The sequence below is a fragment of the Equus caballus genome, chromosome 11, assembly GCF_041296265.1.
Source record: "Equus caballus isolate H_3958 breed thoroughbred chromosome 11, TB-T2T, whole genome shotgun sequence".
In the NCBI taxonomy this organism is placed as follows: Eukaryota; Metazoa; Chordata; class Mammalia; order Perissodactyla; family Equidae; genus Equus; species Equus caballus.
Window position 1 is genome coordinate 19,636,048 of NC_091694.1, and position 27,326 is coordinate 19,663,373.

At 46.9% G+C, this 27,326-nt stretch overlaps 3 protein-coding genes across 5 annotated transcripts in view; 2 read left to right on the plus strand and 1 right to left on the minus strand.

Moving 5' to 3' along the window:
* MPP3 (MAGUK p55 scaffold protein 3) overlaps nt 1-4,837 on the plus strand; it is a 32,984-nt gene extending 28,147 nt beyond the window's left edge. For both annotated transcript variants that reach the window (XM_023652457.2, XM_023652458.2), the window contains exon 20: nt 674-4,837. In XM_023652457.2, the coding sequence (XP_023508225.1) occupies nt 674-850 (177 nt within the window). In that variant the 3' untranslated portion in view covers nt 851-4,837. The remainder of the gene's footprint in view (nt 1-673) is intronic.
* A 2,657-nt stretch (nt 4,838-7,494) lies between these two features.
* Nucleotides 7,495-13,209, minus strand: CFAP97D1 (CFAP97 domain containing 1). The gene is made up of 6 exons (XM_003362473.5): nt 12,894-13,209; nt 12,257-12,327; nt 11,880-11,998; nt 10,787-10,910; nt 9,995-10,051; nt 7,495-9,523 (listed from the first exon to the last, which is right to left on the minus strand). The coding sequence occupies exons 1-5, from the start codon at nt 13,015-13,017 to the stop codon at nt 9,995-9,997; spliced, it is 495 nt and encodes a 164-aa protein (XP_003362521.1). The 5' UTR covers nt 13,018-13,209; the 3' UTR covers nt 7,495-9,523.
* Nucleotides 13,096-25,780, plus strand: DUSP3 (dual specificity phosphatase 3). 2 transcript variants are annotated; one of them, XM_023652459.2, is made up of 5 exons: nt 13,096-13,219; nt 13,487-13,534; nt 14,630-14,769; nt 17,753-17,979; nt 22,106-25,780. In XM_023652459.2, exons 2-5 carry the CDS (start codon nt 13,487-13,489, stop codon nt 22,309-22,311), a joined length of 621 nt encoding a protein of 206 aa, XP_023508227.1. In that variant the 5' UTR covers nt 13,096-13,219; the 3' UTR covers nt 22,312-25,780. The 2 variants fall into 2 exon arrangements, with proteins under 2 accessions (XP_023508227.1, XP_070083278.1); XM_070227177.1 differs by lacking the exon at nt 13,487-13,534 and having other exon boundaries at nt 13,121-13,219.
* The last annotated feature ends 1,546 nt before the right edge of the window (nt 25,781-27,326 follow it).

Genomic DNA, 27,326 nt, shown 5'->3' on the forward strand with positions numbered 1-27,326 from the left:
GTGTTAGGTGTCAGGAAAGCAATCTGATTAAAGAAATCAGGTACCCTAAGGAAATGGGGAATTTGATCATGGCTGTCTGGGCACTTTCTTCAGTAACTCCTTTGCCGCGCTAGTGTTTGGCCCTGGTATGAGGAAATTAAAAGAAGAATTGAGTTCTACATTATGAATTTAGGAGTCTTCAGAGGGCATTAGAGTTACTTACTGTCTTTTTCCCCTAATTGATTCCAGAAATGCTTGCTTTGCTTTTACATAGTTAATATTATTTATAATTCTTTCCTGTAATTATTTAGCCAAACTGTCATGCAACACAATAGTACTGCTTCTCTGGAAATACCCTCGGATAGAAGTGTGATACTCACATAGGCACACGCGGATCTAGAATCAGCATCCCCCAGAGTGCTGTGTATCGTGGCTGGCAGTTAACAGGTCCTTAGCAGATGTTCTGTGAGTGAATGACTGAACGCTGATTATGTTACTGCCCATTAACTTTCTTGGAAGTTTGATATTGTCACTACACTCTGTTCTTGTGTACACAGTTGGATTTAATGGGCCATTGTCATCCACTCATCACTTAAAAATTAGAGATTGGAACATTGCCCAAGACAAAAGCTGTAGGACTGTTATTTGGGGGGAGAACAACCCAGTTGCCCCATAACTGCCTCTTTTCTTGCAGGATGAGGAGCAGCAAGAGATGGTCGCCTCCGCCGCCTTCATAGAGCAGCATTACGGGCACCTGGTGGACGCTGTGCTGGTGAAGGAGGATCTCCAGAGTGCACACAGCCAGCTCCGAGTGCTCTTGGAGAAGCTGAGCCAGGACTCTCACTGGGTACCTATTAGTTGGGTCAGGTAACTGCATCCTAGAACATCCAGGTTGGAGGGGACCTAAAAGACCACCTCGTCCAGCCTCCCCCATGTTACCACGAAGGTATCTCAAGCACGGAGAGGGGCAGCATTTTCCGTAAACTCCGTCATCGAGGAGAGTCTATGTGGGAAGTCATGTTGTTGGTTTTTGTCTGTTGATTTTCACTGCACCCTTTTGGAGCAGAAAACATGAGTTGAAAGGGGCGTGTCACAAAGAAACACACTTCATTAAATTATCACAGGCAAGTTGACCCTGATTCTTTGTACCAAAGTCAAGTAGCCACTGTCTTTTGGGGGTGGCGGTGGTGAATTTATACACTACTGATTTGCAGAGATGGTTGAGCTTTATAAACAGTGACACTTTATTCGCCCAGCTTTGCTGGAAAGGAGTTGTTTTGCCCAAGGGGATTTTCCAGGCAACTGAAGTTCCCTTGTCTTCAAGCCCTAAAATGTTGATTTTAACCTTATTGATGGTGAATGCTTGCCTGGCAATGGAAAAATTGGTTCTCTGCCTTTTTAAATAGTGAGCATACATGAGCTTTTTTGGAAGACTGAGGCGCACTTCACCCTCACTGTGAATTACTGTACTATTCTATGATACAATGCTGTTTTCAGGGACTCTCGAGGAATGTGAGGCTGCCGGTCCCCTTTCTAATATCCTCAGCCTAAAATGGAGCCCTTGGCTTTGTTCGATTATTCTATTCCATCACTTGTCCCTCTTGTTACTGACAGTTGCCTGGTTCTCGCCTGTCCCCATCTTCAGATCATCTGGGCCCTAATCTCCTGTTGTGCCGGATCAAACTAGCTGATTCCCCCACCAACACTCTGTCTAAGCCGTGAGAACTCAGTCCTGACCATCAAAGTCAAGGTACATAGACTCTGAGTGTGGGCCTGACTGGTTGTCTCTGAGCAAAAGTGTTTAGGGTCGCACAGGATTTGTGACATATCTTTGCTGCTCAGAGAATTTTATTTCTTATTAATAGGCAATGTAGGTAAGTCTTTATTCTGTGCCAGGGGCTATGCTAAGGCCTTTATATACATTACTTTGACAAATACACTAAGCCTATAAGGTAGGATTCTTAACCCCCATTATATGAATGAGAAGAATAAAGCTTAGAAAGCTTAGATAACGTGTCCAAGCTCACACAGCTTAAAAAAAAATGGCAGAGCTATAGACTTTGAGCCCTGGTCTCCCGAATACCAGAGATGGTCGTTAGTCACTGAACTGTGCTGCCTCCTTCTGTGGCTCCGTAACTGAGGGTACCTGTTAAATAATTGACCTTTAAGTGGGGGATGTGTTCCTAGGTAGAATCTACAGTACTGTGCAGTGTGGCTGTGACTTCTAAGACTGGAAAGAGGCTGCTTACTCATGTACATTTTCAAGCTCTTTTCCTCACGAGAAGAAAAGGAAGCCAAGTTAAGGGAGAAACAGCAGGGAGATTTGCTGCCCGTCTAGAAATTTCCATTTAGGCTTCTGATACAAGGACACCTTTGCAATTTTCCAGCTCACTAACCTGGCAGGTCCACCTAACAGGATCACCTTCTTCAGACCTTTCTAGCAAAAGGATGAGGACTTCTCGGTACTTCCAGAGTACTGGATTCTTATCAAGTGATACTAGTCTTGAGCTGTTCCACATGGACCCAGGGCAGGAACAGCAGCTGCCCCTTCAAGTGTGAATGGCACAGGCAGAGTTGTGTGTATGATACAGGAGGGCCAGAAGCTAAAGTCAGCTGTCAGGCAAAAAACACGTGAGTCAAAATTACTCTTGAAAAATCCCCTTGGTGGAGAGCCTAACCAGCTCTTAGCAAGTCCCATCTGGGTGGTTTGCCTGCAGTGGAGGAACACAGTGGTGAGCACCAGATGACTTTTTTTGCATTTCATACCTCTCAAAAGACATTTTCTGCTTCTTAATATTTTTACGCAATTTTCAGATGAAATGGTAATAATTCTCTTCATGTATATTATGAAGCAAGGCATTAAAATGTGATGGCTGCTGTACCTCCTGTCCCAGTAGCCTCCTCACCCCTAAGACGGGCTGTGTCTACAGCCATTTGTCTGCTCTTAAGTCTGTGAGAGTAGAGTGGATAAGGCCACAGAGACAGAGGTCATGTGTAAAATGTTTTTGCTGTTGGTAAAAAGCAGAAAAGCCTTGTTAAAAAAAAAAAAAGTACCTGTTTACAAATACATATTGGTGGAATGTGTATAAATGGAATCCCAAGTCCCCTTCCAGCTAGCATTGTACATTCTGAGCCCCTGGGCAAAATTTTTACAAAGTTGATCACTCTGGGCCCCTACACCAAGAAATCTCCACATTCCATACCCTCAAGATGTCCTTTTTTGGTTTGTTTTCTCAGGCCTTCAAACTCAGGTAAGCTGTCTGCCTGTGTCTACAACCAGAGAGAATTTGGGCTCTAGAGGACTTTCCTAGGTCAGGGATGTTAAACGGGTGGGGCCTATTTGCTGCCTCGGCCCATTCTTACACCCGTGGTGGACAGTACTAATTCACCATGGCACTGTCCTCCTGAATCCAGGCTCTGCTTTTGGACCTGTCTGGACACAGTATCCAGTATCAATTGAGCAGAATTAGCAAGTGAGTTACTCCTATTTGCCATCCCTGCTCCAGCAGTTTATAACCTCTGCCACCCCCTGCAAGAGATGGGTTAAGAAGGTCACAACCATCACTCCTCCACAAGCAGTGCTCAGCTATGTTAAACATGATCCGTTGTGCTTTGACTGTTGTATGCTCGAATACACACATGCTTTAAGACACGTGGCCCATCAAAATTTTGCATCCGTTTATCCAGTGTCGCATCATTTATGCCACCGATCACAGAATCATGCATCCAAAAAATGATAGCACTTGGCCATTTGTTTAACAGTTACAGACCAGCATATGCACAAAGCCCATTCTTGAATCCTACTGTTCAGAACCAATAAGCAGCATTTCTCTATCTGGTGGAGTTAATGTGAATCAATTTGTTACTCCATTCTTTTCCTACTCTCTGAATACAGTCTCAAACCCTTGCTTCCTTTAAAAGTTGGGCCTGTGGTTTCAGAACAAGATGATTTAGAATCACTTTTCTCTCTTCCTCTCATCTAAATGCAACTAAATACCTTGGAAATTATTAAAAAGATAAAAGGACTCTGAAAGCTGGAAAGAAGATGCTGGGCTGACCAGGGACGTCAGGACTTGAGGAACAGCAATGTGGTGAGTTTCCTGGGTTTTCTTTTCATCTTCCATATACCCCAGATTGGGCTCTGGAGAGGCCTGCAACCCAGAACCACCAACAGGCATAGATGGGAAGGACAAAAAAAAAAAAGGAAAGAAAAGCGTGCTTTCTGTGCCAAAGGATGGGGAAGTCCAGTAGGGACCTATGGGGAGCCTCACTCCCAGCTCCACACCGGGGCATCAGCACATGGCCCAGTTCGTTCACAGCAGCAGTGAAGCCCTGTGTCTCCCTGCCCTCCACACTGTGGCACAAGGAGACGCAGGCCCAGCACTGTGTGCCTGCCCCTCTGCAGAAGGCGGCCCAGCCACACCGTGCCGCCCAGGGAAGCACCTTCTCCCACCACAGAAGACACTGGCAGGGACTGAGTGGGACCCAGCAGCACCCAAAGAACAAAGCAAACCAGAATTGTATCGCAAAGGCTCAGAAAACTGAATTGTCATTGGAAATAAAAACCATAAAAGAAGTAAGAACCTATACACTACACCTAAACGGGTGCTAAAAAAGATGTAAATAGGATGAAGACGTTCCTAACAGAATAACCCAAATGTCCAGGATACAATAGCAAATCGCTCATCATCTCCCAAACCAGGAAAACTCCAGGCTAACTAAGAAAAGACAATTAACTGATACCAATATTTGTATGATTCAGATGCTGGAATTTATCTGACAAGTATTTTAAAGCAGTTGTAATAAAAATGCTTCAACAATTAGAAATTATCTTGAAAAAAAATTAAAAAATAGAAAATCTTAGCAAAGAAATAGAAGTTATGAAAAATAACCAAATGGAAATTATAGAAATGAAAAATTATTGTAAAATAAAAATCGCAGATGAACTTGATAGGAGAGTGGAAATGACTGAAGGTGAAATCGGGATACTTGAGGACAGATCAATAAAATTTACTCAATCTGAGTGACAGACTGAAAAAGAAAAAAGAGCCTCAGGGACCCGTGGGACAATTAACAAAAGAGCTAACACTTGTATCAACTGAGTCCCAGAAAGAGAGGAGAAAGTGTGGGACTGAAGAGTATTCAAAGAAATCATGGGTGAGAACTCCCCAAATTTGGTGAAAGATATAAACCTACAGATTCAAGAAGCTGATAAACTCCAAATTGGATAAGCCCAAAGAAATGCATACCGAGACACATCATTAATTAATCTTCTGAAAACTAAAGACTAAGAAAAAAATCTTAAAAACAGGGAGGAACACCCCGGAAGCAACACCAATTCAGGTTCCATTTTAGTATTGCCCATAAAGCCAACTATGGAGGCTAGAAAAAGTGACACGTGTGTCAAGTGCTGAGAACTGTCAACTTTGAATCCTATGTGATGAAACTATCCTCCAGGAATGAAGGGGAAAGGAAGACATTCTCAGATGAAGCTGACAGAATTTATTGAGACCTACCCTTAAAGAATTGCTCAAGGAAGTTCTCCAAACAGAAAGAAAATAGCAAAAGGCCGGGACCTTTAGAAAGGAAAAAAAACAACAGAATAGGTGAAAATAGAAGTAAACATAATGGATTATTCTTCACCTCTTGATTTTCTTTATGGATATTTTCTGGTTGAAGAAAAATTTATAACACCATCTGATGTGGTATGCGATGCATGTAGAGGAAATACATATGGTAATTATAGTTTAAAAGTGAGGAGGATAAAGTGACCACTTAAAAGACAGAAATTGGCAGAGTCGATAAAAAAAACACGACAACTATATACTGTCTACAAGCGTACATAGGTAGGTCGAAAGTAAGGATAGAAACTGGTGTATTATGCAAACAGTTTTTAAAAAGCAGTAGTGGCTGTATTATCACATAAAGTGGATTTCAGAGAAAGAGAATTGCTAGGACAAAGAGGGACACATATAATGGTGAAAGGGGCACTCCACCAAGAAGATATAGCAATCCTAAATGTGTAGGCGCTCAACACCAGAGTTTTAAAATACATGAAGCAAAAACTGATAGAGCTGAAAGGAGAACGAGACAAATCCACGGTTATAATTGGGGATCTCACACCCTAGTCTCAGCAATTGATAGAACCAGAACAGAACGTCATCCAGGATAGGGAAGAACTGAAGACCATCAGCCAACGGGGTTGAACTGACATTTACAGAATCCCGCCAACAGCAGCACAGTACGGACACGTTCTTTTCAAATGCCCATGAAATATTCATCTATAGACTATATTAACAAATGGTTGGAAATTAGACTGTGTTCTCTGACCATAATGGAATCAAACTAGAAATCACAGAAAGACAACAGGAAAATGTCCAAATATTTGAAAGATACCTAATATAACCTGAGCAGTTCAAGGTGACTTCCTGGAGAATGGCCTCTCCTGGATATATAATGGATAGGGGTTGTCCAGGAAAAGAGGCAGAAGTATGGGTTTTCCAGTGAGAGGAGACAACAGGAAAATAAATGGGATGAGAAGAAGCTGTGTCTTCTGTTAGTTGAAAAAGGCAAGGAGTGATGAGACACAAGCTTACAGACGTTTGTCATTTTTGTGGAATTCTAGTGTCTGAGCCTTATTCTAATTTGGGGGAAATTTCCTATCTTGTGAATTCTGGTGAGAAGCAGATGCCATGCCCAGGAGTGGGAAAAGCCAGACGCTCATTCCCCTAGCCTCCCTTGCAGCTGAGGAATTACACCAATCAGTACACCTTTACTGATGTGGAATTGGGAACTAGTGACACAAAATGGCAGGGACAGTGGTTGTCAAAGGCAGCTGTAGCAGGTCAGCAAGATCTAGGTGAAGCGGGGGCAGCAGGGCGAGCCACCACACCCGCAGACCAGCTCCACAGCAAGATGGTGGATGCTGTTCCTCGATGGGCAACTTGAAGCTCGGTTCTGTGGTTTTCTAGCAAATACTGTTAACTGATTCATATTCTTTAATAAATTATTCCACTACTTAAATCAGACAAAGTCAATTTCCGTTGCTTGAAACTAAGAATTCATATTGATAGAGTCTGCAAAGACAGGAGCAACAGGATCATGGTGGGGTCATATGTACATATTTTGTATGCCACATTTAAAAGTATGGCTCATTCTGGAAAGAATGGCAAGTCACTGAAGGTGTTACGCTAGAAAGTGATTTGGGCATATTTTTGTGTTACTCATACTGGTCGTAAATCACAAGTGGCTGAAATCTGAGCAGTAACACATACAGAGACTGAGAAGTAGGCCTGGTAGATTTAAAACATACAAGGAGGGGAAGGGATAAAAGGGAGGGAGGGAGTGAAGTCAAGGATGACGGCCAGGTTTCTAAGCTGGATGTCTAGAAGAATGATGGTTCCTCAAACTGAGATTAACTGGAACTAGTTCATCTCATTAATTAGTAGAATTCATTAAATACTAGAATAGAAACTAGAAATTCATTAATGATGAATTTATATTTGGACTTACTGATTTTTTTCTTTCAACTTTTTACTTTGAGATAATTGCAGATTTACGTGTGCGTAAGAAACAAGACAGAGAGATCCTGTGTACCCCTTCCCTAGTTTCCCCCAGTGGGTAGCACAGTGCAAAACTATAGCACAAAATCACAACCAGGATACTGACACTGATACACTCAAGATACGAATGGTTTCATCATTGATAAATTGGATGTCATTAAAATTAAAATATTTTGCTCTATGAAAGACGCCATTAAGAACACAAAAAGAGAAGTTACAGACTGGGAGAAAATATTTTGCAAATCACATATCCAACAAAGGACTTGTATCTGTAATATATAAAGAACTCCCAAAATTCAATATTAAAAAAAAGAATAATTTGATTAGAAAATAGGAAAAGATATACACAGACATTTCACCAAAGAGGATGTACAGATGGCAAATAAGCATATGAAAGATGTTCAAGTTCATTAATCATTAGAGAAATGCAAGTTAAAACTACATGAGATGTCACTACACACGTATTAGAATGACTAAAATAAACAATAGCAATAACATCAAATACTGATGGGGATGTGGAAAAACTGAATCACTCATTCATTGCTGGTGGGAATGTAAAATGGTACAGCCACTCTGGAAAATAGTTTTGTAGTTCCCTTCAAAATGGACTTACCATACAACCCAGCAATTGCATTCTTGGGCCTTTATCTCAGAGAAATCAAACTTATTTTCATGTAGAAACTTGTGCACAAATGTTCATAGCAGTTTTATTCATAATGGTCAAAAAACAGGAAACTACCCAAATGTCTTTTCATGGGTGAGTGGTTAAATAAACTGTAGTACATCCATACCGTGGAATATTACTCAGCAATAAAAAGGAATGAGCTATTGGTACACACAGCTTGGATGAACCTCAAGGAAATTATACAGAATGAAAAAAGCCAGTCTCAAAAGAATGGATACATTCTGCATGATCCCATTTATGTAACGCTCATGAAATAACGTAATTATAGAGATGGAAAACAGATTAGTGATTGCCAGGAGTTAGGGATGGGAGGAAGAAGGTGACTGTGGTTAAAAGGGGTGGTACAATGGAGTCTTTTGATAATGGTACAGTTAACCACCTTGAATGTGGTTGTAGTTACGCAAAGCTACAAATGTGATACAATTGCATAGAGCTGTACACACACATACAAATGAGTGCATGGATAACTGGTGAAATTTGTATATGCTCTATGGATTGTACCAATGTCAACCTCCTGGTCTGATATTGTGTACTATAGTTATGCAAGATGTTAACATTGTGGGGGGGAGGCTGGGGGAAGGGTGCAGGTGGCCCCTCTGTACGTTTATTTGCAACTTCCTGTGAATCTAATTATTTTAAAATAAAAAAGTTTATTTTAAGATTTAACATTTAAGACTTAAGATCTACTCCCTTTCAAAATAAAAGGTTTAAAAAGTCCGGCTCAAAACCAGCATGACCAGTCATAGAAGCCATGCAACATTGCCTTGCTATATGTTTTGAGATTTTTTTGACATTTTCATCGTTGCTGCTCCCTATAAATGAACAAGATACATGGAAACTTCAATGAAGCATTCTTTTCCACTTCTGTGTATTCAGAGGAACTAATGGCATTTGTTCTCTGTGTTGTCTGAACCTTAACTTTGCCGTGTGCTTTTGTTTTCCATTTTGACAGAGCTGAACTTGTGGCTGGATCATCACCCCATCTTTTCTTCCCCCCAGGATGGTAGTGGTGATGGTGTATGTTTTAAAAAGTTGTCTCTCTCTCATTAACACTTCTTTTCATAGCCCTAAGTAAAAATGCTTGTTGCATCTTTCCTTCTGTCTGCCCCATTCTGTCTCCATTTTGGGGTGAGACTTAAAACCTTTGGGCACCTTAAATGTAACTTACTCATTTTATGTTCCAAGTTTTATTGTAGCATCCTAAGATGGAACATTCAGCCACTTAGAAGTGTCTTGGGATTCTAAGCGGCTAAGGAATCCTAGGGCCTCCTCTTGTATCTTTTCCACGGTGAGTAACCTTGTATTGAGAGAGAGGAGAGGGAGAGAAATGGAGAACCATCAATTATACAGAACTATTCTTTGGAAAGTCTGAATGTCCATTTATCCTTCTCCCCGGGGGGAAAAATATAGTCATTACTAATAATGTTAAATATTATAGAATGCCAACACAACAGTAGTTCTGAATAGTGCAGAGACCTGTCATGTAACTTTGGCACAACATTAAAGCCATGAGACCTCCTGTTTAAGTCTTATTGGAACAAATCACTTCCCCTTAGACTCATGTAAAGCCTCAAAGCTGGTGACAAAAGACAGTCATTTCCTATTTGTACAGAGAGAGGAAACAAAGGCAGGGCTATCGGTTCCCTGAATGTATGACCAGTCGATAGTACAGAAGGGCAAAACGCACCCCTTCACTGGGCCCCTCCTTCTCTGGACCCAGCTGTGATCGCCGTGTTCTGTAATAAAGAGCAGCTGTGTTAAGACATACCTATTCCTCTTGGGAGAGAAGATATCTTGTTGTATTTCTGATATAGCGCCTTGAATTCTTGAAGGGAAAAAAAATCAGAAAGATGTATGTCAATGCCAGGATACTGGTGTGAAAGTTAAAGTTTTAAATCCTAAAGATGGCTTAGAAAAGGCTTACAGACGAAAGCCAGGGAGTGAAGCTTCCTAAAAACACTGTAGAAGGCTTGAAGGATCATTTGTGGAAGCAAATCAACCACATCTGAATCCCATACCCTTCATCCTCTTAGCTTGTATCTTCAGCCTTTTTTTTTTTTTTATAAAGATTTTATTTTTTCCTTTTTCTCCCCAAAGCCCCCCGGTACATAGTTGTATATTCTTCGTTGTGGGTCCTTCTAGTTGTGGCATGTGAGACGCTGCCTCAGCGTGGTCTGATGAGCAATGCCATGTCCGCGCCCAGGATTCGAACCAACGAAACACTGGACCGCCTGCAGCGGAGCGCGCGAACTTAACCACTCCGCCACGGGGCCAGCCCCTCTTCAGCCTTTCTTAATGAATTAAGGGATGAGGGAAGATGCTACCAGGTATTTTCTGAAACTGACGCATACTGGCTTTGCTACCAAGGAGATCTTCTTAGCTTGGGGACGGTTTGCTCCCGTCGTCAGCCTTGTTTGCTCTGGGTGGTTTTTCCTTTACTGACTGTTGCATTTCTCATGATCTCGCCCTCAGCTCCTTAGGGGTCCTCCTGAGACTAACTCTACTCTGAACACAGACCAACTCTGTGCACACCCGAGAATATCACAGAGTGCCCACGTGCCTGCCAGTCTATCTCGGATGACTTGCGGTCATAGTGGGGTTTGCGATCACCAAGCCTCTTCAGAATGCCCTGGTTTTCCACCGTGATTCTCACTAGCTCCCGGTTCCTTGTTTCTCTGTTTAAGCTGAAAAACACAAAACCCCAAGACGCATGAAGAATAAAATTCTCTTGGATGGGAGTGGGGGAGATGAAGTTGTGATGTCATAAACCTAGGCTGCCTGAGAGCAGGAAACAAACTCTCCTGCTGAGCCTTGACACCCTGCCCCCATGTTGAGCCAGACTGCACTCTGGGAAACATGCAAAGCATTTACAGGTTTCCGTCAGTGGTTCTCAACCCTGCTGTTCACTAGAAGATTCTACTTTATTGATCTAGGGTGGAGTTTAGGCATCGGCATTTTGTAAACGCTCCCCAGGAATTATGTGAAACCACGATTGAGAACGTCTGGTTTACAAGCTGGGGGAAGGTCTTGCCTGTGGATAAATCACAAATGGCGGATGACAAGTTTTGGTTTACCTCACTCCCCTCAGCTTTCAACTCTGTTTCAGATGCGCAAGGATACAACAAAGGCATCTTGGCACTGCCTGCCACACACACACACACACACACCCGCCAAATTCTTTCCCTTGCGTACACTTCTTTTGTCGCCCTGACCACACGCCTTATTATTTATACAAGTGTCTCCCTGCCAAACCTCAAGTTCTTTGAGTTTGGGAGATAGACAGCTCATGTCATCTCTGTCTTCCTGTTGCTCAGCACATAGTGGTTGCTCAGGAAATATCTGTAGATACTATTTCAAGAAGGCTGCGTCGTAGTCCCAGCTATATTCATCATTTTACAAAAGTATATAGTGCTTTCTTTTGACAAACTCTGAATAGGACCCCAAAAAGTCTCTTAGATGAAATGAAAGTTAGCTCAAGGCTAGAGAAAGGTCCCCATTTTTTGGTATCTTTCATTCTCCTTAACATGGTCTCTTTGGTTATCCCTCAAGATAATTTCTGTATTCCTCCCGCTCAGGAGAACCTCCACTACAACCCAACAAGGGGAAGGTCAACTTTGACTTTCCACTAATGAAATAAAGAGAAAGAACGTTACCTCTTGGAAAAATATTCATTCCAGCAATCCACCTTGGCAGGGCCGCGATGAGCATTCGCGATTTTCTGACACAGTTGCTTGTTTTCATATTCGATTTTGTCGATTCTCTTTTGTTCGCTCTGGAAAGAAAACCCACCCCACCAGTGACGTCATTGCTACGCTGCTCCAACACAGTGGCTGAGCATCCTTCTCCTCTGGGATTGTGGGAAAGGGGAAAATGGAGGGCCTCAGTAGAGACTGGGAAATGGGGTAGTGTTTATGGAGAGGAGGAGAATGGACGAATCTTTGGGTTAGGTGAGTATTTAGAAGGCTCTGGGAAACTGGACCTCTTTAGGACATAGATAAAAATAAAGAACATCTGCGGATGGCAAGAATACCTGTAGTTTGCTCAGTTTTAAGATGTGATGTGTGTGTGCCACTGGAGGTTTGGTATCGACAGTAGGCTTCACTGGAGAAGGATGAGAGAGAGCACGGTTGAGTCACGGGAGTCTGAGCAGCCTCAGAAAACCTACTAACATTCTAGACAACAGCCCCGATTAGTCAGCATTCCGATTTTAAATTCTGACCTTAGTCCAGTTCAGGAATTTTAGTTTAGCTTAATTTCCCAAACTGACATCTTTGAAGACTTTTGAGCAGAAATGAAAGGATGGTGAGGGCTAGAAAAAGTAAAATTTACAGAAATAGATGTCCTTTGAATCCAGTGAAAGAGCCTCCCCGCCCCACCCCCCCGCCCCCGCCCTTCCCAGGATGACTAGCCTGGGTACTGAGTGCTGAAGTCCTACCCTCTTTCTAGCTCCCTTTAGCTTTCAAGAGTTTAAATGAGCATTTTCATCAAATGAACTCCCTGGCAGAAGATCAATTTTGTCACTGACGCTAATGTCCTCTTGACCCAAGTCAGCAGAGAAGACCGCATCATTGCAAAGCTGTGCACTGGTTTGATTTCCCGTCAATATCTCTAAGGTGGACACTTCCAGAACCTCTAATGGCAGTGTCCAGCCCAAACAGCCCACATACCTATTTGTATTCGATTCTTGTGAAATATGTAGTGGCCAAAGTCCAGTTTCTTCCTGAAGGTTGTGCTCTGCCTATGATTCGAGACGATTACAGGGTAGGCTAGATAATCCAGGGAACTGTTCATCTTCCCTTCCTAGTCTCACTTCAGGAATGAGGCCCCCAGGCTCCTCTGTGAGGTACTCCACTGTCCCTCTGATGGGTTGTCATAGTTACCCAGTTATGACATCAGGGACAGCTCTTGGGGAAGGAGGAGGAGCAGCAGAGCATGTCCAGCTACCCCTGGGCTTCTCTTTGAAAGCCAACCTGGGTCCAAGTCAAGACGAAGGGTGAGACTCAGAAGCTTTCCCACCTGCCTGGAATGCAGATGCCACCAACACCAAGGGGAAAAAGCGTGGTGTTCTGGGCCTGGTGGGAAGGCGCTGGGTTGGGGTCGGGGGGAGAGAAATCCAGCCTTGTACACACCCTGGCCTATAAGCTAAGTAGTCTTCTAGTCTCCACTGCAATGATTTCCCTGAAGGTGTGCAACCACAAGCTTTTTGGGGAGGTGAAAGATGACCTTAAGGATAATCTGATCCAATTTCTTCATTTTGCAGATGAGGAAACTGAAGTCCAGAGCAGCAGCCAAGCTGTTCACGAACCAAGTTAGTGGCAGAGCAGGGCTCAGGATGTGGGTTTCCTGAATTCTGGGGACCATATTTGCCTTTTGGAGGAAGGAGAATGTGCCATTTTCATGGCAGTGGGGGAGGACAGAGACTGTCTCTTGCTCCTAGTACGACCCCAGTAAAAGATGAGTTGTTGACACTGTGTGGCTCATAGTGGGCTGGCAGCTGCTCCAGGAAGGGCTGCAGAGGGGCTTGATTCATCCCCACACTAGCCCAGGGTACAGACAGCACCTCGTGGGTGCTCCACACGTTTGCTGATGTAGAGAGAGAGAGTACACACCTGCTAAGTGCTCAGTATGTAGTGTTGGGCGCTTTTCCTGAATGTCATATTTAATCTTCCAAACGACCCTAGGAATTAGCCACTATTATTATTACCCTTATTGTTTTCAGCAAACAAGCTCAGCGAGGTTAAGTAATTTCCCAGGGTCAGAATTCCAAGGCCAGTTGCACAGAGCCCAAGCGTCTAAGCACGACGCTGACTCTCAATGAATATTGAAAGAAACATGTCTCGGAGTTGGCCTTCTCCAACTTTAACCCTCCCGGGGATCCCCAGGGAGTCCTGTAAAATGCACGTTTTCATTTGGTTCTGAGCTAGGGCGGAGATTCTGCATTTCTGACAAGCTCCTGGGTGATGCCAACGCCGCTGGTCCGCAGCAGGCAGAGCTAGAGCTCACAAGCGGAACCCAGTTCCTGAAAAAAATAAGCGACACTTGGCTGTATCTTGATCAAAGGAACATTTACTGCGCCCTGCAGTTGGTCCAATGAAGTGACTGCACTCCGCAGTTTATAATAACAGAGAAAATGCCTCAGCTAGGGGTGGGAGAGGACCCCGAAACTCAAGAGTGGTGGCACTTCCGTCCCCGGAGACATGCCCAGGGGGTCTCGGGAGCGTCTGCTCGGCGCCCGGCGGCGCGTGTCCGTCCGGGAGTGGAGCGCGCGTGGCCGCCCGCGCTCCGCCGCTTCCCGCGCCCGGCGGCCCGCCTCCGGGGCGGGACGGGGCGGGTCCCGGCTCAGGAGCCCCCGCCCAGCTGACCCGGCCGCTCTCCCCTCGCTGGCTGCTGCCCCGGCGTGCAGGGCCCGGCCGCCGCCATGTCGGGCCCGTTCGAGCTCTCGGTGCAGGACCTCAACGATCTGCTCTCGGACGGCAGTGGCTGCTACAGCCTCCCGAGCCAGCCCTGCAACGAGGTCACCCCGCGGATCTACGTGGGCAACGCGTGAGTCCCTGCTCCCGAGCCCTGACCCCGCCGGCCCCTCACTGGGCGCCCCGCCCACCCGAGAGCTGGGGTGGGGGCGTCGGCAGGCGCGAGCGGGGGCAGCCGGGGCGTGGTCGCTCCCCCCGGAGCACGAGCGGGGGCTGGGCGGGGGCTGGAGTCGCCGCCCACCCCTGCGCGTGGGGCGGAAGGGTGGACCCCGCTCCGGCCCAGCGCGGTCGTTCCTTTCGCGGGGTGCGCGGAGCCCCGGGGCCGCTCGGCCTGCTCAGCGTCCGGCCCAGAGCCGCCACCCGCTAGGGCTCGGCCTTGGGCGGGGTCGGGGCTACCAGGTTCACTTAACAGGTGGCCCTCTGTCGCCCGGCCGGTCTCCGACCCCGCGCGTCATGTGACAGCTGCCTGGTTCTGCAGTGAGGTCACCGCGGAATGTCTGCCTTCGCTGCCATGGCAACGAGCTGACGTCACAGTCCGGGCGTGGAGCTTTTCCCCGGCTGGGCAGGCCAGATCATGGAATCGAAATATTCCAAATGAGGGGTCCAGAGAGCTGGGTTGGGGTTTCCGCGCTACTTCTCCCGCTTTCCAGATAGGATTTGATATGCATGGGACTCTAAGATGCCCAATGATAAATCCTGTAAGGAACTGAGCCATCACTTACAAAAGGCTCTCAGCCTTCTCACCACCAGGAAATGCATTTATTATTTATCACTTAGAGTTCTTCTCTCCAAATTGATTTTCCTATTTTCCATTAGCCAAACTGCTAGTAAGAATTTCTCAGCAGCGGGAGAGAACCAGTTGTTAACCATTCTGAGAGGTGCTGAAACACCAGTTGAAATGCCTGTGCAGCCTCGGGAGGGCGCAGGATGGATTTTCATGAGACCCTGAGGGCCCTGGTACCAGAGCCCAGAGTTCCCTGGGCCCAGGGGCTGCGTGTTGGAAACGGAGAACTAACCCTTCTCTCGTTTTCCGCAGGAGGACATGGAGGCCCAACCTTGTGGAGGCTGAGGGATTGTGAGGACAGGGTCAATGTCTTGTTCATGTCTGTGTCCCCATCATGGACAGGACCTTCTGCTTACCCTGCTAAAGGCTGTCACAAAAATGGGGGTCACTACAGAGCTAGGGGAAGTCCATAAAGCAGGTCCCAGCCTCATGGGGGACGGTCTCATCCCTTCCAACATTTGTTCACCATATTGAAGACCTACTATGGGTCAGGCACTCTACAGCGTTCGTTCATAGTAATGATAATAGTGAATTTGTTGCATGTCAAAGTAGTATTAGAGAAGGGAGACGAATGGGGGTGACTCTTCAAAGTTAGTTGTTTGTTTTTTAATCAGCCACTGCTTCACAGTCATGTGCAGTGTTGTGAGCAGAGACGGCTAAAACAGTCCCAGAGTCTCAGCCAAAGGCCTCAGTAACTGCAAAATTCTGAGGATAACCACTTTTCCAGGCACCCAAGCAGCAAGTGGCCTTGGCAGCCTTGGAAAGCCTGCTCTCTTGGGCAGTTTGGCACATTCAGCTGTTGCCACTTCCCAAGTGGAAGTCAAGGTTGTGAACGCGTGGTGGCAGCCAGAGTGGCAAGTGCTGATGGCCCCTGCAGAAAACACGCCCCTTGCCCTCTAAGCAAATCTGACCTTGACTTAGCCAGGGGTTGGGGTGGGGCGCTCAGCACGGATGATCCACTGAGCACCCAGTTCTCCTCCAGCATCGGGAGCCCCTTAACAAAATCAGGGCTCCTGATCAGGCTCCCAGGGCAGCGAGGAGCTGGATGAGCCATGTTTTCTAGGTCTCAGGACTTGCAGTTGATGGGGCATGAGGCAGAGTGAGGGATGGCCGAGCAGGGCTGGTGTCAGGAGAAAGGCGGTCTCCGTCCAGCTTTGCCGCCCAGCGGCCCGTGTGAGCGCGTGCACATCCTTCCGCTGTCCTGCCGGGCCGGAGCTGAAGCTCTCTGCTTCCTTCCTCGCAGGGCCACTGTGACAGGCGCACTAGATCATGTAGGAGAAGGCGTTCTGTAAAGTGTAAACTGCTGTTTGAATCGGGATGTTGTTGTGGGATGAAATAAAGGAGCCCTTTGACTATTCAGATCGAATGTTTTGTAAACCCCGTAGTTCTGTTGGGGCCACTTGCTCCCCAAGTGCTTACTCACCCTAGAGAGCTTCAGAAACGTGGCTAGTGGACTGGGGCAGGGGAGATCCCTCTGGGGCACAAGAGGGGCTACTGCATTTGATAATCCAAGGAAGGAGGCTGCCTGGGATGTGCTGCTTGCATTCTTCTTCACTGATTCACTGTGTTTTCACTCAGCATCTACTGCGCCAGGTGCCATGGTAGGTGCCAGCGTACAGACCTGAAGCAGACAGGGTTCCTCCCTCAGGAGCTCACAGCCTGGACATCTAAGTGAATAAGCACAGTCAAGCATCAGAGGAGTAGCACTGACTCTGGGGTCAGGCTCCGTCTATAGATTGGTTCATTTAATGCTCAGAACAACCCCAGGGGATAGATGCTGTGGTCATCCTCATTTTATAGACAGGGAAACTGAGTCACAGAAAGGTTGAGTGACTTGTCAAGGTGGCCTGGCTGGTAAGCCGCAGGGCTGGATTTAGACCCAGGCAGTCTGGCTCCAGAGCCCACTTTTAGCCACTTGGCGATCCTATCACCATAGGGGAGAGCATGATGCCAAATGGAATGGAGGGGAGATCAGGAAATACTGCAGAAGGTGGTGAAAAATGAGAGGGAGCATGTCCACGGAGAAGGTGGAGAAGGGCGTTCCAGGCAGAGGGACAGCATGGGCCTGAAACCGCTCAGTCTATTTGGGGCGGCTGCTGGTAATTAGATATGACTGGGGTAGGGAGGAGGCTCATAAGACGGGGACAAGCCGGCAGGGCCAGAGCATGGAGGGTTCCTTGCTTTGCCAAGAGGCTTAGAATCTTCTCCATCTTCCTCCCCCTGGAGCTGCCAGTGGGTCAGTTAATCATCCGCTGCTGCTGTTTCCTGTCAGGTCTGTGGCTCAGGATATCCCCAAGCTGCAGAAACTGGGCATCACCCATGTCCTGAACGCTGCCGAGGGCAGGTCCTTCATGCACGTCAACACCAACGCCAACTTCTACAAGGACTCCGGCATCACCTACCTGGGCATCAAGGCCAACGACACGCAGGAGTTCAACCTCAGCGCCTACTTTGAAAGGGCTGCAGACTTCATTGACCAGGCCCTGGCTCAAAAGAACGGTAAGGGACGTGTCGCCCAGGAAGCATTGGGAGGCGGCTTGGGCTGGACTTTTTCTAGAAAACAAGCCCACAGCAAGCCTCCTTTGGAAAGCCTGTTGTTTGCTTTCTCCTGGGGTGAATGGCTGGGAGCTTTAGGTTTCTCTCCACTCACCTGTCTGCCTGTCGAGTGGCCCCATGTTACACAAGACATACAAACCTTTCACGCAGTGGCAGCCTTGGGGTCCTTGTGTTTGGTTTGACTTTGGCTAAGGGTCAATTTCCCCATGCAAATACCTTCAATAATGAAGAATTATTGTTTCCACCGTAAGAAGTCCTGAGGCGAGGGAGCTTCAGGGCTAGTTGCTTCAGGAGCTCAATGGTGGCATCAGGACTAGGTGCTTTTCCCTCTCTCTCTCCTGCCACCCTCAGTGATGGCACTCCCCCAGTGGTCCCAAGATGGCAGATCCAGTCACTACCTCCCAAAAGGACAAAGTATAACAAAAGATGAGGCAGCCCTCTTTTCCCTCATATTTCTCTCTCTTTTTAAGAGCAGGTAAAACATTCCCCAGGAATGCCCCCATGGCATTCCCCTCACATCTCACGGGCTAGAGTTGGGTCACATAAATACCTGGCAAGGCCAAAGGGGCCGCCATGATTGGCTTAGCTTGGGGGTCAGCAAACTTCAGCCCAGTTTTTAAATGTTTACGGTAGGTCCCAAACGTAAGCTAAGACTGAAGCAGAACTGCTGAGCTGCTGGCAATCGGGCAAGGTGTTCTGGAGAGAAATCCTAGAAGGCCAGAGGGCAGACATCAGCTGAGCAGGCTGGGCCTCTTGCCCTTTCTGCTTTTAGCTTGTGTCTCTCAGCAACTCCCTTTATCTTCGTGCTGCTTCCTCCAGCCTCTTCCTTTCTCCCTAGCCCAAACAGTCCCAGGGGAAGTGACCCCTACTGAAGCGTGATCAGCCCTGTCCCCAGATTCTAGCCTGTCTCTCATGCAGGAGGTGGCGTCTGGGCGGAGCCTGGAAGGATGGCAGTCACACCCTCTCCTTCCCCTTTGGCTCTGTGAGTGCCGGGCATGCTGAGTATGTTCCAGGTGGTGAGGCAGCTGCTCTGCAGAGGGTCTGGTTGCCAGGGCGGAGGCAGGAAAAGCCCCACTCTGCATCCTTTGGGTACACTGGCCCGAGAGTGAATGGGTAGGAAAGTGGAGGACTCCCCTTTCCTGCTTTGGAAGGCATTGGGAAAAGAGAGTCCTGTTTTGGGGCTAGCGTGATGGGAACAGAAGAGACTCTGTTTGACTCTGGGCTGGCAGATTTCCTTTAAAGAATGCCTACATAGAGATGTTGGTGGGAAATCATTCACTCAGCTAGTCAGCATATATTTGTTGAGCCCCTTGTGTATGCTAGAGATCAAAGGGCATCCGAAAATCAATGCCCCACCGTCCTTGCCCTTGAGGAACTCAGACTGTGGCAGAGGAGGGCAGACCTGCGCGTGGGCAACCGTAACACAGGGCCAGGCTGCTGTGGTCGAGGAGGTACTCGGTGCCACCAGAGGACTCCTAGGGTTGGCTGTATTTATTTATTGAGTGCTCACGTATGCCAGGCATGGCCTAAGGGTTTTATATGTCATCCATTAACTCCCAACACCTGTGCAGTGGGTCCTCTTAACACAGATGAGGAAACTGAGGCACTGTGAGGTTAGATGGGTCATAGAGTTAATAACCAGTGTATTGGCCAGGGTTCTCCAGAAAAACAAAACCAATGCAATGTATATGATTTATTTTAAGGAATTGGCTCACGCAATTGTAGGGCTGCCAAATCTGCAATCTAGAGGGCAGACCCACAGGCCGGAAACTCAGGCAGGACTTCTGTATTAGTCAGGAGGCAGAACCCTTCTTCTCCAGGGAGCCTCAGTGTTTGCTCTTAAGGTCTTTTACTGATTGGACGAGGCCCACGCACATTATCAAGGGTCATCTCCTTTACTTAAAGTCAACTGATGATAGGTGTTAATTACATCTACAAAATACCTTCTACTGTGGGACCAAGCAACTGGGTATCATGGACTAGCCAAGTTGACACATTGAATCATCACAACAAGCAAGTTAAAATTTAAACCCAGATTCATATGACTTCAAAAATTTGAGTTCTACATCCCTATGCTGACAAAGGAAATACTTGAATTGGGGTCTTAAGGGATGAGTAGGAGTTTGCCAGGGAGCCAAGAGAGAAAGGAGGCTCCAGGTAGAGGGAACAATGTGTGCAAAGGCTCAGAGGTGAGAAAAACCCTGGAAAGGTGTTGAGGCTGTAGGCACTTGGCCTTGTGAGCCACACCTTGGAGACTAGCCTACTCTGCAAATGGTGACAGGTCATACTTGTGTTTTAGAAAGCTCCTTCCAGCTGCTGGGTGGAGAGTGGATTGGAGGTGGTGAGGGTGGAGCGAGAGCTCAGTTTGGAAGTGTGGAGGGGCTAGAGGTGAGAGGTGATGGAGACCAGAACTAAGGGGAGGAGGAGGTGATAGAGAGAAGCCAAGGCTTGTGGCTTGTGGCTCACAGCAAAGTCCGCAACACGCAGGACTTTGTTGATCATGTCTTCCGGCATCTCCTCACTATGGCTTCCTTCCTTCACCGAATGCTGGGGATGCAGCAGGAGGCAAGACGGATGGACATCCTTGCCTTGTGGAGTTCACATTTCAGGGAAAGATGACAGTAAACAAGTGAAAAAGAGATATGGCCTGTCAGGGGGTGGGAGCGATAAAGAGGGAGAAGGGGATTACGGAGCAGAAGTGATGGGGGGGTGCTTGTGGCTTTATGGAGGGTGGGCAGGTGACATCTGAGCCAACACCTGGGAAAAGAGGTGTTGCAGGCAGCGGGGCCCTGGGATCCAGGGAGAAGGCTGAGGAGGAGGTGCCGTCGGAGGTGGGGACCACATTCTGCAGGGCCTCGTGGCCATTTGGGGAGCCCTGAGAGGGTGTTTGTGTGTGTTTGTTTGTTTTGATTGTTTGTGTCTGTATTTGACATGCCTATTCCTTTTTAAACTGCTTGGTTGAGCTATAGTTGGCCTTCAGTAAACTACACATATTTAAGGCACACGGTTTGATAAGTTTTGACATATGTATACACTTGTGAAACCATCACCACAACCAACACAATGAGCATATCCATCAGCCCCCACATTTTCCTCATGTCCCTTTGGGACCGCTTCTGTCCACCCCTCTCTGCCTTCCATTCCTAAGCGGCCCCTGGTCTGCTTCCTATCATTAGACATCAGTGTATATTTTGTAGAATTTTCCATAAACGGAATGACAGAATGTGCGCTTCTTTGGTCTGGCCTCTTTCTCTCAGCATAATTATTTTGATTTCATCCGTGTTGTTTATCAATAATTCACTCCTTTTTAATGCTGCATTGTATTCCATCGGATGGCTGTACCACAGATGGTTTATCCATCACATGTTGATGGACATTTGGGTTGTTTTCATTGTTTTGCTTTGGATTGAAATATAAAATTCTTAGAGAAGTACCCGTATCACCAAGTGTGTGGATCAGTGCACTGCACACACCCATGTATCAGCCCCCAGATCACGAAACAAAACACCACCAGCACCCCAGAAAGCCCACCGCGTGTTCCCTCCCAGTCGCAAATCTCCCCCGCCCACCTTGACCCCTGTCCAGACTTCGGGAGCAGTTTCGCCTGCTCTCCTACTCCGTGGAATCATAATATATCCTATTTGTGTGTTTCACCTGTGTTGTTCCTGGTAAGTTGTAGATTGTTCATTCTTATTATTTATCCATTCTGCCATTGACGGGCCTTTGAGAGCTTCCAGCTTGAGGCTGTTATGAATAATGTGTCTTTGGCGAATGTGCACGCATTCCTGCGGGACCGTAGGGCTGCGTGTGTTCAGCTTGAGTAGATACTGCTGCACGGTTTTCCAAAGTGGTGTGCCAGTTTCCACACCCTCCCCACCTCCATGTGAAAGTCCTCGCTGCTCCTTCTCACGGATGCCTCGTGTTTTCCATCTTTTTCATTTTAGCCATTCTGATGGGTTCGCGATGGCCTTGCCTTGTAGTCTTCATTTGCATTTCCTGAAAGAGCGTTGACTAGAGTTGTGATGTGATTGGATGGCCCCAGCTCACCGTGTCCCCCTGTTTCTCACAGGCCGAGTGCTTGTCCACTGCCGTGAAGGTTACAGCCGCTCCCCAACTCTAGTTATCGCGTACCTCATGCTGCGTCAGAAGATGGATGTCAAGTCTGCCCTGAGCATCGTGAGGCAGAACCGTGAGATTGGCCCCAACGATGGTTTCCTGGCCCAGCTCTGCCAGCTCAATGACAGACTAGTCAAGGAGGGGAAATTGAAACTCTAGGGCACCCACACTGCCTCTCTAGAGGTCGAATGGGGGAGGCCTTGGTTGAGGTGTCCCAAGCCGCCATGTTTAGGAAACACAGTGTACCCTGCTCCCAGCATCACCAGGCACTTGCCCACAAGTCTGTCCCAACACAGCCCTGGGCCACTTTCCCCTCGGAGGGGCCACATAAAGGAGCTTACTAAGGAGAGCATTCTTGCTTTCTGGTGTGTCCTGTGCCTGTAATGTATGATGTCCTCTCCCTGAGGTGGGGGTGCAGAGGGGGAAGGCCTGTGACATGCATGCTTCTCCTGGAGGACCCAGGGCAGGAGGTCTGTGGAAGTGTAAGGCTCGAGACGCCCACAGGGGCCCCTCCTGACCTCCCCCGCCTCCCACCTTCCACCCCTGGGTCCTCTCCTGAGTGGGGACCACAGCGCCTCGAGCCATGCAAAGGAACTATGCAAACACAGGCCCCTCTCTCCCCACCACGTCTGTCCCCCCGTCTCCTCACAGCCGTCCACACTCTGCTCACAGGCAGAGTCACGTCAGGAGGTCTGAAGCTGGGGGTAGCCATCAGTTGTTAGTGGATGGAAATTCCCACAAAGAGCCAGCATTTTAACTATTTCTTTAGGATTAAAGATATCTAAAGAAAGAGGCCCTCAGGTGGGCAAACAGATTCCCCTGGAGGACTCCTAAATCAATAGTTTTTAAAATGCGAGTCTTGGAGGGCTTGAGTTCAGAATCCACTACTTTAGACTGTTTCCCTTGGACTGCCCTCAGTCACTTGGTTTGTTCGAAGAGCGATGCCTTGGGCATGGTTTTATTTTTCTTTTTTAGAAAACAGGGTGTTGAAGTCCAGCCTATTTAAAAACCCCACCATTTGGAGAATTACAAGGGTTTTGTCCTGAATTATAGTGTTGGCGAGCCCGAGCCACTCGTGCTAACTGCTTTTTGTCTCGGTTGCTATTCCAAGAACAGAAGGAGGAAGTTGGCCAATTACAGCGCGTGTGTGTGGGTGTGTGTGGGGTGTGTGTCTCTCAGAAACACAGCCAGAGGACAGCCGAGCAGGGAGATGAACGGCCCCAGGCTCATAGCCTGCCCACTCACAGGTTGTTCTGATGGCTCTCTGGTGCCAGAGAAGATCCTGGAGGCTTGGGAGCAAAAATGACTCAGCCAGGCAGAAATGAAACATGGCGGAGCATCCAAATGGAGCCTTTATTGGTGGTAGAGCAAACAAACAAAAAGAAACCACCTTTTCTAGGACTTTTTTTAGGATGTTGTCAGAATGCACGAGCACTCACACTCACGTTTGTGTACGCATGTTTGTCAGAATATGGGAGTTTTGTTTTGAACCCTTTGAACCTTGTTAGGACGTTGCATGATTGTCATCCTGGGAAGTGACAGTGCTGTCGTCTTCAGGTGCACTAAGGCAGAGAGGTGGTCCTCAGCCGTGCCCCCTGTGCCTAGCACATAGGTGTCTGGTAAAAGTTTGTGGAATTAAAACTTTTTTTTTTTTTTGAGCACCAAATATATGTGGGGTGTTGTTCTGGTGGGTGTTTCAAACTCCCAGAAGCCTGAATTCATGGTAAGATCAAGGATTTGTGAAGAAGTCTTACCTGAGTGAACTCTCAGGGACTTTTGTTGAATATTTATAATTCATTGGGGTGGGGAATGTGCCTTTTTCAGTGTGGACCGGGAGCTTCCAGCCAGGACAAGGAGAAGCAGGCGTGTCCCAGGGCCTCCCTCACAGGTGTTAATGGTCTTCGTCACAGCGGGGGCAGCGCTGCGCAGCCTGGACGTCCCCTTTTCTCTGTGACCACAGCATCTGCCTTCTTGCCCAGATAGACCCACCGAAATGAAATGGCCGCCCTCTAAACTGTGTACCTCACTTCACAGTTTTCAGATAACTTTGCCCCTCAATCTAACTTGATACTCACAATAACCCTGTCAAGTTGGTAGAGCTTATTCATGGATTTACAAAAAAGGAACTGGGCTTCAGAATCATTAAGGGTGTGACCCTCAGGGTTGTTGCCTGGCTCGAAGGCAGAGCTGAGGCAAGATTTCAGGTTTGCGGCTCCCAGAAGCTGAATTCTTTCTCTTATACTCCTCAAGAAATGAGCCCCCGGGAGCATCCAGGTCCGCTGCACGTGTCTTTGACCAGCCCGTGCACACAAAGGCCAGTCAGCTTTGGACAGAGTACAAAGATTCAAGCTGTGGTGCCAAGAGGGCCTGGACGAGGGTGGGACGGAGTTGGCACACACCTGTCCCTGCTCCTGGAAAAGGAAGTAGAGAGCGTGGGTTCCTGATTTGATTAGAGTATGTGGCTCTCCTTCCAGGAACGTGTGGCATGCCTGGGTCGGAGCTTTCTGCCCTGCTTCTGGAAGGGGCTCATGAGCTGGAGCTGGGGCTCCCCTCCCACGCCCAGGCAGTGGTCACCCCACGGCAGCCACAGCCACTTAGGCAAACCCAGCAGAGTGATGTGGCTAGTTACCCAGGACCTCTCGAGGGCCTCTCTGTGAGGACGTGAGGAGAAAAGGCCATTGGGACAATTACTGCCTTTACTTTGGGGCTACTTTTATGCTGATAACTTGAAATTTCTTCATCGTCTTTAGTCCCAGAAACCCCATATTTACTTCACAAGTTTTAGCTCCTAGTTCTTTATGTAAAATAAAATCAAATTCTATTGTGTAAGAGCCAACACATGCCCAGCTGGGACTGGAAGCTGTTTCTGCACAGCTTTCCACCCCCTGGGAAGTGATGGGTTAGGAACTCAGGGTGCCCCTTGCCCCCTCCCCTGACCTGATCCCTTTCTGTGACTAGCAGACCCCCATCTGGGCAAAATTAAAGCACCAAATGGTTTTCTTCTCAGTTCTAAAGCAGCACACCTTCCACAGGCTGGTCTGTTTCCCTGCCGCTCTGAGTTATCTTGAGAGCAGAAATCATCTAGCGAAGGAGGGGACTCATCCAGGAGACTTCTAAAGTCCTTTTTTGGCTCTGACAGTGTAGGGTTTTCTAAGAATCCCTCCCTGGAATTTAACACCACCTGGAAATTATAGGGGATGTAAAAGCATGGTGACCAGCAGGTGGCGTTGTGTTCCACCCGTGGTGATGGACGGTTTGTGCCTTCTGTGTCACAAGTTAATGCTAATGTCTTAATCAAAGTAAGCACTGATCTTATAAGGAAGATATGAGCTTTCCTCACAGGAAATTTTCTTTGTCACAAAACCAGTGTTATGAATCACTGGTCCTTCCAAGTCAAGACTTTATCCTGATTGAAAATAGAGGCCATCTCTGGGTGGGAAAACAGATTGCTGGGAAGCTTAACTTACCTCCTGTCAGCTTTAGGGTAATTTGAAAGTGTGAATTTTCTGGACAGAAAAAGGGAAGATATCAAACTGGTTTAAAAAATTGTAAGTTTGACGTCTGCTGTATCACAAGTCAGTGTTAAAACACTAAAACTGTAACCAAAATAAATGTCTTACATTACAAAGCAGTGGTCTTCTTTTATTCTTATCACAGTTGATTTTCTTTTACTCTTTTATGCTTAGCTTTTATGTCGGCATTGTCTAACTTTTGCAAGATAATCATCATTTAAAAATTACCCGTCGTGAGCTAGTTATAGGTTCCACGATGATTATATTTATGCATTGGGTGTTTGTTGCACTTCTTTCCAGGGCCAGAAATTTATATGTTAGGAATATCCTATTCTATTCTTTTATTTTTATTTATATGAATTTCAGCTTTATGGAGGTATAATTGACTAGAATATTCTTGAGGATAGTGGCCCACTCCAAATAAAGGAGGTAAGATTTAAGTTCCTAAGAAAGCAGGGGATTGGGCCGACGGTCTCAAGGTGCCCTCACATGAAGATGATTGGGTGGCATTAGGATTTGAGTCGTTCTGCAAACAGGCAGTTCCAGGTCATACCCCTGCCCCCAGATACCTTAAATTCCAGGGCTAGCACTATCTCCCTTAGGCTAAGCAGTGCTTTTTTCCTATGAATAAAAAAACGCAGAGAAAGTTGGGTGCCTTTTCTCCCAGATAGGAAAAACCTGGGCAGAAAAATAGCATCTCTCATCTCCAGTTCCCCATGTGTAACATGAGGTGGTTAGACTAGCTCACTATTTGTCAAACCTCTTTGACAGTATAATCTGTATGTTTTTACGCAAAATTTTAAGGCAGAGCACTGATATATAAAACTGGTAAAGATGTTTTTTAAGTATAATTTTGAAAACATTTTAACTAAAAAGGTAATACTGTATATACATAGTAATGAATTCAAACAATACCAAAGACTTAGAGAGTGGGGCCGGCCTGGTGGTGCAGCGGTTAAGTGCACACGTTCTGCTTCGGAGGCCCAGGGTTTGATCCTGGGTGTGGACATGACACTGCTTGGCAAGCCATGCTGTGGCAGGCGTCCCACATATAAAGTAGAGGAAGATGGGCACAGATGTTAGCTCAGGGCCAGTCTTCCTCAGCAAAAAGAGGAGGATTGGCAACAGATGTTAGCTCAGGGCTAATCTTCCTCAAAACAAAACAAAAGACTTAGAGAGTGAATCTTCTACCCTAAACCTTTAATCCCTCTCCCCAGAAGCCACTATAAAGTCTATCATTCTAGAAAAATCTCAAATGTAAGCACACACATATGTATATGTGTGTGTATAGAGAGAGATCCTTTTCTCCCTAAGTGGAAAATGTTCTGCACTTTGCTTTTTTTGCTTGACAGTATCTTTCACCTGCCATTTCTTACAGTTCTCCCCCATTGATTTGAACAGCTACGTAGCATTCCATTGTGTGTGGATGGGCTGTGATTTCTGTGTACTCTTATTTTAAAGGCCCAGGCTGCCTTAATGAGCACAGAATGTTGAAATGCGACTTACGGATGACAACTGCAGTTTTTTATCTGCCTTGAATCCTGTCACCTTCTGTCTGTTGTGGTGGCACAGTGTCAATCCTGTCCCGATACTGAGAGCGAAGGAGGCGTGTCCTGTGCTCGCTTGTGTAATTTTCTGGGAGTGGACATGCTCAAGCCCAAT

Coding starts and splice junctions, on each gene's coding strand:
- CFAP97D1 (XM_003362473.5), bottom strand. CDS start 13,017: ATGAACAGTTCCCTGGATTATCTAGCCTACCCTGTAATCGTCTCGAAT. Junction 12,328..12,893: donor CAAGAATCGAATACAAATAG/GTATGTGGGCTG, acceptor ATCCTTCTCCAG/TGAAGCCTACTGTCGATACC. Junction 11,999..12,256: donor TAAAACTGAGCAAACTACAG/GTATTCTTGCCA, acceptor TTTTCTTTCCAG/AGCGAACAAAAGAGAATCGA.
- DUSP3 (XM_023652459.2), top strand. CDS start 13,487: ATGAGGAAACTGAAGTCCAGAGCAGCAGCCAAGCTGTTCACGAACCAA. Junction 13,535..14,629: donor CCAAGCTGTTCACGAACCAA/GTTAGTGGCAGA, acceptor CCCGGCGTGCAG/GGCCCGGCCGCCGCCATGTC. Junction 14,770..17,752: donor CGGATCTACGTGGGCAACGC/GTGAGTCCCTGC, acceptor GTTTCCTGTCAG/GTCTGTGGCTCAGGATATCC.